Genomic DNA, 11,509 nt, shown 5'->3' on the forward strand with positions numbered 1-11,509 from the left:
ATGAGGGTTATTCAGGTATGGAGATACAACTCCACAGGTAATAAATACAGATAATAATATTTGAGATCAGAAATCAAAAAGGCGTGCCTATTAATCATTAACACTATTACAATGTTATACTGTATTAACGAATATTATTTTCTCACTTTAAAGTGGTCACCGCTGAAGGGCGAGAAGATGGAGAAGACGAAAACGAGATTGAGGGTAAGTATTGGGCGCTTTGGGTCCGTATAAATAGTGTATGCATTTAAAGTTCTAAGATGTAAGTAAAAAACAAATATCTGTGTCAGCGAAAGTACAGGTTGGCATAAGCGGTTTAAACTATATAGAGGCAATTATAAAATCACTAGCGTAATATTGTAACACTTCTTGGTAACAAGTAACTGCTTTGCATATGGTGTTTTGATAATTTAATACAAACATAACGGAATCGAATGTTTACGTGGCAGCTCGCTTCAAAAATTCTAAATTACAACAAGTCACTGTGGTTCTACTAATGCTTTTGTGTGATATCTCTAAAAATATGTATTTTAATACTATTTTTTAAATCATTATTTTATTCAGAAAATCTTAACATCGATGCTGTTGAAACTGAAGGTAGGCCTAATCGTCCATGTCATTGATATCAAATACACATCTCGTGACCGAAGGGTGAAATTACTTAAAGGGCTGTGGGGCCTGGGGTTTGCAAGTGGGCCTAAATACTCTGTGGCTAAAACATATACCAGATTTTTTGTGATTTTTCCTGGGGTTCGGGGGTGTATTTTCCCTGTTGTTGTATTTTTCTATGTTAATCTGGCCCTCAAGATACATTCTGTTTTTAATGTGCATTTAGAATGGTATGGAATTGCAATGTAAACAAAACTTACCACATTTTCCAGTAGCAAAGAAATTGTTACTCATGAGTCTTGAACTCTTGGTTCTGTAAATGCATTTTCTACCAGTGTAACCGTTCTTTTGAGGGATCACTTGACCAGTCGTGCACATAATACTGAACAAAATAGTTATGTTGCAGGCTGTTTTATCAGCTTAAATCAAGACTTTGAAAGGTAAACATGTCTTATCGTTCAAACAACGAAGTCTAGAATCAGCATACTAACATTATTATGGTTATTATTTTAATACGAAATATGGTTTTAATTAAATAAAATAATTACAGCATATGTTACGTAATGATGAATAGACATATAATTTTATATATTTATAATTAAAAATGTAGCTTCAAAGAATATTAATTTTCAACATGTCACCGATAATAATAGTGATTTTGTTTAAAATTTATTATTGTTTATCGTGCCTGAACACCAGAACAAGAACCAGAACCTGAAGGTATATTGAATTTCATCTGGTGGTTGTTGTAGTAGTAGTAGTAGTAGTAACAGTGGTTGTAGTAGCAGTGGTTTTAGTAGCAATGGTTGTAGTAGGCTAGTAGCAGTGGTTGTAGTAGCAGTGGTTGTAGTAGCAGTGGTTGTAGTAGGTACTGTATTAGGCCAGTAGTATTAGTACGCTTTTTCTTTTTAAACCAGTACAGTTTTGCTCAGGCTCATTGTTCATATATTTTTGCCGATTTCAGGCCCAAAAGGTTCTTAATTTTTAAGCAATTTCAGTCTCAGTGTTTTAAAAAAGTGTAGCAAGTAGTAGTAATAGTAGCAGCTGTAGCAGTATTACCCAATGTAATGCCATGTTTGTTATTTTATATCAAAGAAAATATTCTGTCTCGCCGTGAGGGCGTTGTTGCTACACAGAGTTCTGAGGGATGGAGCGGAGTCCCAGGGAGAGCGATCGATGGAGACCACACTTCTGTGTGGTCCGGCGGATCCTGTACCCATACTCGTAAGTTGACATAGGCCTACATGAAAATACATTTAACAGCTTGTCACTGTTATTCGCTATTTGTTATTCGTCATTTACCAATTACTTGCGATAAAATTACTTACATTAGTATGATATAAATTAACAATTATTAATAAATTATAATAATAATTATTATTATTATTACTATAGGCCTATTATTTAATTCAATCCAAATATTACATGAAAATACATTTAACAGCATGTCACTGTTATTCGCTTGTCATTTACCAATTACTTGCGATAAAATTACTTACATTAGTATGATATAATTTAACAATTATTAATAAATTATAATAATAATTATTATTACTATAGGCCTTCAATTCAATCCAAATATTATTAGGCCTATTGCTAGTATTACTATCATATTAATAATGATGATGATGATAATAATGACAACAACAACAATAATAATAATAATAATAATAATCATAATCATAATAATAATAGTAGTAATAATAATAATAATAATAATAATAAATAATAATACTTATTATTATTAGGCCTGTTATAATTATTAAAAATGCTAATCATTTTGAAATTCTGGTTTTTGAATTTTTTTTTATAGAAAATACTGGAACCAGCTGGTGGAAACTGGATCTTGGAGAGTCTTCTCCAGTTAAATTCGTCCGGATTACTAACAGAGCTGGTAAGACTGTTAATCTTCGTGTTGCTCGTTAATAATAATAATAATAATAATAATAATAATATATATATCTGTCTCTTATACACATCTAGATGTGTATAAGAGACAGCAATTCCCTGTGTCATTAATTTATAGTATTAACACGTTATGAACACGTTAAAATGAAGCATTAATTTCTTTTGTACAGCGTACGGTGAACGTCTCGAAGGAGCAGTCATTCGCGTTGGTGACTCCGAAACGATTGAAGAAAATCCCGAGTGCAGTAATGCCATAACTACTTTCGACATTAGAAACGGACCCACCATCAACAAGTTCTGTAGGCCCAATACAGCCGGCAGATACGTTAGTGTCCATGTTGACAACTTTCTGACGCTCTGTGAAGTGGAGGTGTTCAGTTCAGGTAAATAGATCTTTCCGCCAGGCGTGTAACAGGGGTCTTGGGTCGGGGGGGGGGGGCAAAGGTAATAATTTTCCCTGTTAGTAATTTATCATACCCACCCCACCCCATATAGAAAACAATACGACATAGGGCTTATCTTATTTATTACAAACATATTCTTTCACCATAATACACATTGAGGCCATTCTTTTAGGTTAAAACGATCTATCAGAAATTTTTCTTTCTTGAGATTTGGGACTATTATGTGTTGAACTTAAAAGGATAACCCAAAAAAATGTTTTAATTTGTGTTTTTAGTTGTAATTTCGTCGAATTGATCAGAACTCCCTAAAATGTGCAATTTATAGAGGAAATTGGCCTAAGGTAACAAAAAAACACAGAGGATGAAAAGGGCATTTATCAAGGGGTGGGGAAAGATTTTCCAAAGATGGATATTTTCCCCGTTGTCCCCCAGTGTTTTTAATTCTAATTTCATCGGAATTGATCAAGACTCCCTATAATGTGCAATTTTTAGAGGAAATTGGACGACTTTAACAAAAAATGCACGCGAAATATGAGATTTTTCGGCACTTTCAGGGGAGGTCCTTCTTTTAGGTTAAAACGATCTATATTAAATTTTCTTTCTTGAGTTTGGGACTATTATGTGTTTAAATAACTTAAGGATAACCCTAAAAAACTCGCAAAATTTGTGTTTTTAATTCTCATTTCTTTGGAATTGATCAAAACTCCCTAAAATATGCAATTTATAGAGGAAATTGGCCTACTGTAACAACAACAAATGCGCGCGAAATTTGAGAATTTTAGGCATTTTCAGAGGATGAAGAGGGCATTTATCAAGGGGTGGGAAAAGATTTTCCAAAGATGGATATTTTCCCCTTGTCCCCCGGTGGTTACGCCATCTGGCAGCTTAGATCAAAGGAGTTATAGCAGTTTTTGAAGTGGACAAGGGGTTGCAGGGTGTTGTGAGTCTGGTCATTATGATATTTTCCTTTTTATTCTTGTCTTTATTTTTCTCTTCTCTTTTTCTTTTTCCTTTACTTTTCTTTTCCTCTTCATTTTCTTTCCCTCCCTCTCCCCTCTTTCTTTTCTATTATTACCCGTCCCGGTACGACGGCTTGGCCAGCCCGGTAAAAACCGTCAGGGGGGCAGTCTCATTTCACTACTTTATATCCAATTTCATATTATATATACTGTAATAATTTACTATTTTATACAGTTCTTTCATCCTTGTTGATAGTCTCGGAGAGCCCCTCGATGGCAAGCATTCTTCAATTAGGCAATCCTACCATATATATACACCCTTAAGTGGATCCTGTTATTTTGGCGAAATAAATTATGTATGACGACCAGCAAAAAATAATGAAATGTGTCTATCAAAATGTAATCAACATTAGTTACTATTTCTCACACATCTCACTTGGCAAACTAAAAAATTAAAATTCTTCCATTTGGTTTCCAAGGTTTTCAGATTTGCATTTTTTCCTTTTCTATTTTGTATTTTGATTTCACATCAGAAAATGTTAGCCCTTTCGTAATCGACGTTGAAAAAAATACATTGTTCACCAGTTATTTAGAACATTATAAGATCAAAAAAGCAATAAAACATGTTGCCTCTGAAAATGATTTAGCCATAAATATGGTGAAATATTTTATATTGTAGACATATTCCATAGGCGTATCTAGAAAGTTCCTAAGGTTGGGGGGAGGGGAAAGAGGGTCGATCAAGAGACAACACACACTGGGGTTTTTTAAACGGCAGGAAAGAAACACGGGCGTTGTTTTTGAGCGATCAATAATGTCTTTTTCTTTCTTTGTTTTTTGTTTTTTGTTTTTTTTAACTTTCCAATGGGGGAGGGGGAGGGAGGGGGATGGGCCCTGTTTTCCTTCCCTTAAATTACGTATTATCGAAACATTTCTTTATTTTTCAAAGATTTTATTTGTACTTTTTCTTTTCTTTTTATATAAAAGCGTTTTGTTACTATATTTAGAATGTAAAACAAAAAAGGCTGCTCTTATAGCTACAGAGACAACACATTCTCCAAATGCATTTTGGATCTCTTTTTTCTAATTTAAAGGAATTGCATTCCTTACTCCCATATACTTATTTGCTGTGTTCTGGAGCAGCTTCTTATGAGCCCCGGGATTTAAAAGTGGTAGCCTTCAAACTACTCAATTTTCCTATGCATGCTCGCCAAAGACTGAAAAAAACCCCAAAAAACACTGTGCTGGGCACAGGACAGCGTGACTGAAAATTCACACTAACACATTAAAACATTTACATCGTATTTTTTAAGGCAAAATAATAAAAAAATAATAATAAAATAGAAAATAAATCGTAGTATATGTATGAGTATAATCAGTCAGATCGCTGTCATGTTTTCAGAGTTATTGAGTGAAGGACGTCATGCCATACAGAGTTCTCTTGGATGGGGTGGAATTCCAGGAAGAGCAGTTGACGGCTCTAGATCTACCAACTACAACCACAATTCCTGTACACATACAGGTAAGTACACACACACACATGTTTGAAGCGAGCCACATGCTATTAAGAACTGCCTGCCGTAAAAGCTCGAATATGCACCGCTCTCGAATAAGCACCGCACCAAACTTGATTTTTTTCTGCTAAAAAGCGCTGCTCTCGAAGCGCCGCGGCGCTGTGTGTAATATGAAACACTTTGAGAAAAGGAGTTTTAGATACAAGGTATACCGTACAGTGTTAAAATGAATAAATAACGAAGACACAAGCATTTCTTGATAAACGTTTATTTACTATAACGTAGGATAGATGAGATAGGTAACAAGGGAACAGGTGTTACGTCGCACTATTTGTAATCCTGTCATAGGCCTAGTTTGTAACAAACCTTTGTCGAATTCTGAGCTGTTGTATTTTGTAATAAAATCTGTCGTATTTTGTAATAACACATCAAATACCTGCTTTTTCTATACTTTTGCAGTTTTTGAGAAAATAAATAAAAATGTTAATGGTTGTTTGGTGTGAGTATATGATTTAGAATCGCACTTCATGCCTCTTTTCGTCTATAGTTCTACGGTTTTTGATGGGTTTAATAAAATATTTGTGAATGATTTTGTTTGGTGTAGCTGTGTGATATATACCGGTACCGTAAATCCCCGAATAAACAACGCTCTAGAATAAGCATGCATTTTCGAATAAGTGCCGCACCACCAAACGTATTTTTTTTCGCTAAAGCGCCGTGATGCTTATTTGAGAGTACATTATTATTACCCCGTGTGTAATTGAGAAACAGGGTTTTAAATATATTGTAGGCCTAGTGTTCAAATGAATAAATAGCGCAATGGACACAAGCATACCTTTATAAACGTTTATTTACGATTACAGTACCGGGTATGTAGGGCCTATGACAGGCATAACACAGGAATACCAAGATAGGTAACATGGGAACGATGGAAAGCGCCACGACAATTTAGGCCTATTTAATAAACGCCACAAATTTTACAAGCGCCCATGCGCTTATTCGAGGATTTATGGTAAATAACGAAAAAGAGCGAGCGAGCATGTGACTATTGACATCATACTATCATATACTCACACCAAATCAATAACACAAATTTTTATTTAATCCCACAGAAACTGCAAAAATATAGAAGAAAACGGGCATTTGATGTGTTAGGGCATTAAAAAATACGAGACTTTATTACAAAATACGACAGCTCAGTTTATTACAAAATACGACAGGTATTACAAAAATGCGACAGTTAGCAGCCCGTACACAGGATTTTTATGGGTGTCTATAAAACGAAGACCGAAGACCCAAAAACGAAGACCCCTATTTTTTCTCTTCTATTTTAATGATAATACGCCAGGCTGTCACAAAATCAAAATTAAGGGTTTTTTGGGCGTCTGTTTGTAAATTTGTGGATGCTAATTTGTGTGAGGAGTGGACCATAATGGCTGGTTGCCGCCAGGGACAGAGCCCTGCTGGGGTCGAGTGGGCAGAGTCCCCTCGCGCTCAGACATTTTTGATGTTTGAGGCCTGGGGTGCTCGGGCTGCTCGTTCCTCGTGAATCCGCCACTGGAGGATCTACATACCTCAGCCCTACCATGGTTGCGGCTGAGGTAAGAAAATTTATGATTATGATACCTCTAGATGGCCGTTGGCACTCGCAGACATTAAGAAGGATAATTTTAGTGAAACCTATTAGTTGGAGAGATAGCTGACATTTATTTAAAGTATTGAGTGCAAAAGGTTTGAGTGTGCAGTTCGATTGTACTTTGCCTACAAATGAAGGAACGGGGCATCTTAAGTTGCGCAATCCTGGGGCTGTCTCTTATACACATCTAGATGTGTATAAGAGACAGGCTTTCTGGCCAGTACTCTGGTACTCTCCAAACAACTTGTAAGGCCTATCACAACTTGGTAGCACAACTGAATTATCAGCATCACCTCTTGATTCCCGCGGTGAATGGTGGTCGAAGCTAGACTCAGCCGCATCAGTTAGTTCCTTCCTTAATCTTAGGCCGTGGCCTAGGGTGGTGTGTCCTCCCAGGGCAGTTTCTCTCCTAATGTCCAGGAGCGATGTCTCTACTGGTACATAGGAGCTAGGCCCGTTTGACGTACTGGGCTTGTTTGTTTCACGTACAGACCTTAGGCCTCCCTCAGCATTCACTGAGATTTCAAGGCCTAGGCTTTGAGCTGGCAGCTGTAGGCTATTTCTGCTATCCTCGGTAAAGGGGTAGTGTGCTCTACTAATGTCCAGGAGTGAATTCTCAACTGGAGCATTGGAGCTAGACCCCTGTGTACCGACTGGTCCTGGCCTAGCAAACGATTCTGATCTGATTCTGAGTTAAATTTCCCCGAGTAGATCCTCCATATACTGACTTGTATCCTGATTCGAGTTATTATAAAATACGACGTAACAAACGGACATGGAAAGCACCACGCCAATATGTTTTTTTTTTATCCACTCTCGAATAGGCCTAAGCAAAAATATTATAAAAATATTATAAGCCCTGCGGCGCTTATTCGAGCCTGTAATGATGTTACGAGTTATTTTAGTTTCACCAGGCTATAGCACAAATATTGATAATATTTTTGTTCTTCCGTACATTCAGAACGAGGACCTGTAAATTGGTGGATGGTGGATCTAGGAAATTCCTACAGCATTCAATATGTGAGAATTCACAATCGAGGAGGTATGTAAACAGGATCCCATTATAGGATGTTTCAAGATATAATTTGCATGCAATAATATCATCGAGGTTCATTGTTAACCAAATCATTCAATTTCATCCTCTGCGCTCTGTTTCAGCTGGACGGCTGAAATCCAGCCATACAAAGCAGGGGCGGCGCCAGGAGTTGCCCGACAGGGGTCATATCCCCGACACGGGGGGGGGGGAGAGGGAACGTGGGGGATGGACAGGGGTCATATCCCCGACACGGGGGGGGGGGAGAGGGAACGTGGGGGATGATGTCCCCAACGAGAATAAAGTGGGCGTGGTCGGGCGTCGCTCAACATTTTTGTAAAGAGGTCCATGGGTCAAAGCCCCCTCAAAGTACGACAATTTTGGAGTTTTAAATGATTATTTAATCGATTTTAGAGTCTAATAATATGTAGGAAATACATATAACTTTTCTTTTTCCCCTACTAAGTGTGGTTTTTCACCCCGAAAGTGGAGGGGGAATCCTCCCTAAAAGGGGCCTATAGCCCCCTAGCGCCCCCAAACTGTACTATCTTTTGAAGAACGTTTGGTCCCATATGGTCTATGTATGCTATAAAGAACTCTTCGGAAAAGAATGTCTCGGTGTTCTGCGCAATCACCACCAGAAGATCCCAACTGATGGACTTTCTCTGGTTATCTTTGTATTAATTTCATGCCGACTAGAATCAAATCCACATACAGTATTTAGGACATGGACAAGTACAAAGTTAATAACATTCTTATGTGATTCATAATTAAATTACAGATAGTAACCTTTAATTTCTCATTATAACAATGGTACAGTTTTCAAAGAGATTGTTGGGCTTTATTGACAGCTGCTTTACAGATTCCATACTTTTAAATCTTTCTTAAGATTGCTGCCGGGAACGATTGAATGGTGCCACTATTCGTGTCGGAGATAATTATGATGGTATGCTGACTAATGCCCAGTGTGGAGAGCCAATCGCTGATGCAGACACAAGCGCCAGCTCCGTAATTGATCGACAGTGCAATCCCCCACTTGATGGACGATACGTTAGTGTCGCGATCGAGGTGGACACATACCTGACCCTTTGTGAGGTCGAGGTGTGGGGACAGGGTACGGATATAATTATTTAATTATCAATGGAAGAATGAATGAATGAATGTATGAATGAAATAATGAATGAATCAATAAACATGAATGATGAATGGTAATGGTTGATAATACGAAAAAAAACCCCCAAAAAACCGGCAGAATGAAAATAACTCATGACTATATCTCTATCACCACCACCAACACATTCAGCTAATTTGTAAGCATTTTTTTTTTTTACTTAAGGAGATTTATCACGACCTGAAGAAAATACTGAAACTGGTAAGTAGGCCTACTTATGTTTTTATGGAAATATTTTTTTGACAAAATATAAGTTGCTCGGTGATAATAAGTTTGCGTGAAGCACAGCAGCACAGTAAATAATAGTTACACTACAACATATGGATAGGTCCCCACATAAACGAAAAAGAAAGAAAACCAAATGCTATGAAATAGTTTTTGTTATGGAATGAAAAGATAGATATTCTTAGAAATACTATTGTCAGTTCGAACCAAGAACTGCCTTTCCTAAAATCTTAAAATAAGGTCAATAGTAATAAAATATTAATTATAGCTTCACTTTTTTTGTGAAATTAACTGATTCACATTATGGTATTTTCATTTCATTTAGTTATTACGCCTTAAAAAATTGCATTGGGAGTTCTAAAGATGCCAACGCTTCTATGAATCGGCGAGTCATAAAAATAATATATTTTACTTGAATTAAAAAAAAAAGAAAGAAAATATTTGAAAATTAAATCGTTTTGTTACTGCTTTAGGTTTGTTGTCGAGTGGAAGACCAACTGCCCAGAGTTCGACTGGGTGGCAAGGACTCTCGCTGAGAGGTGTCGATGGTGATTATCGTGGAAGATACGGTGACCGAACATGTACACACACACGTAAGACACATTGTTAGATAACCCATAAGATATGATACGATTTTATTGGTTCTCTTTAATAACACTGTTCCATCATGTAATCGCGCCACGAATCCATTCCGTAAAAATCGCCATGTGATTAATACATAGCCTATGTTTGAAGCTGACCATGGAAACGAAGAAAAGACCAGGTTGTATATTTTCAGAATTGTTCTTTTCTAAAATTATAAAAACGGGTGGAATTATGCATGATCTTAGTCAGAAATGCCCCGCCTCAGTAACCCGTTTTCGCGCGATTTGGTGACGCGGGAAACCCGGCTGTTGTCAAGGATGTAGATGGGGCCGTCGTTAAGCAATGTCTACATCACTCCAATTTCTCCATTTGTTGAGAACGGCCTTATAATGTTTAATGAATACTATATCATTTGCATAAAACATAGTTTGCAAGTGATTCGTAATTGTACTCCATTAGGGCCCTCTATGTAGGTTAGATGCGTCTGACTTAATAAAGTTTTTACGTGATGTGTATATACAGTATGCATATTTATATAAACCTATATATATATATATCTTACTTGTTTTACAGTATAATTAGGCATAATTATCTAGTCGAATAATAGGAATATCTTGAATCTTTATCTTCCAATTGGTATCTAAACGAGAAATTAAAATCTCTTGAAACTTATCTCGCAACTGGAATTATGGTAAAATTTCGTGAGAATCCTTGCAAATGATGAAATTATTCATGTATTAGTATTGTGCTTTGATGATTTTTCCCTCTCCACTGCCTGTTTATTAAGGTCGAAGCACCTCGTGGGACTACAAGTATTTCGGTGTTATGGTGACCGAAGATATATATATATATATATATATATATATATATATATATATATATAATAGAAAATAATGAAACAACTTCAGTAGTAGACTTTAAGAACACTGATTTATTATAAACTCGGATATTTCTGCCACTCCTGTGGCCTCCATCAGCGAGAATGAGGAAAACATCATGAATCAATATAATATAGGCTGTCTTATAAAAAAAGAATAAAGGTGACAGAGAGCAAATGAGAAATACTTATAAAACTGTACAATGATTGGTCTATTTATCTATACATACTGAGTATCTACAATAATAAAGAACCAAGGGTGTTAATTGCAGAGACTAGTCAAATAAACTATCCATTGTATTGGCCAGCACAACACAGATAAGATCGTTATTTCAGAGAAATGGATCATATAGAGATTGTAACTGAGCCAACTGTAGGAAGACCTAATAATATAACGTATGCTAGGCCTGTGAATCTACCTAGAATAATGAATGAAGCAATGCAGTAATATAATAATAATAATAATAATAATAACAATAATAATAATAATAATAGTAATGATAAAAATAATAGTAATAATACTAATAATAATAATACTAATAATAATGACAATAATAACAATAATAATAATAATAATAATAGTAATGA

General features: G+C 36.2%; 1 protein-coding gene across 1 annotated transcript in view; it reads left to right on the forward strand.

Annotated features, from left to right (window-relative positions):
- LOC117107050 (antigen WC1.1-like) overlaps positions 1–11,509 on the forward strand; it is a 23,874-nt gene continuing 12,365 nt past the window's right edge. Inside the window, exons 1-12 of the mRNA XM_033248573.1 lie at positions 1–37; positions 154–204; positions 565–597; positions 1,309–1,329; positions 1,705–1,833; positions 2,423–2,503; positions 2,688–2,900; positions 5,283–5,402; positions 7,992–8,072; positions 8,953–9,177; positions 9,400–9,435; positions 9,933–10,064. Coding sequence (XP_033104464.1) covers positions 1–37; positions 154–204; positions 565–597; positions 1,309–1,329; positions 1,705–1,833; positions 2,423–2,503; positions 2,688–2,900; positions 5,283–5,402; positions 7,992–8,072; positions 8,953–9,177; positions 9,400–9,435; positions 9,933–10,064 — 1,159 coding nt within the window. The remainder of the gene's footprint in view (positions 38–153; positions 205–564; positions 598–1,308; positions 1,330–1,704; positions 1,834–2,422; positions 2,504–2,687; positions 2,901–5,282; positions 5,403–7,991; positions 8,073–8,952; positions 9,178–9,399; positions 9,436–9,932; positions 10,065–11,509) is intronic.

Source organism: Anneissia japonica, unplaced genomic scaffold (assembly GCF_011630105.1).
Source record: "Anneissia japonica isolate Jap-2015-1 unplaced genomic scaffold, ASM1163010v1 scaffold9291_len582782_cov165, whole genome shotgun sequence".
Classification (NCBI taxonomy): Eukaryota; Metazoa; Echinodermata; class Crinoidea; order Comatulida; family Comatulidae; genus Anneissia; species Anneissia japonica.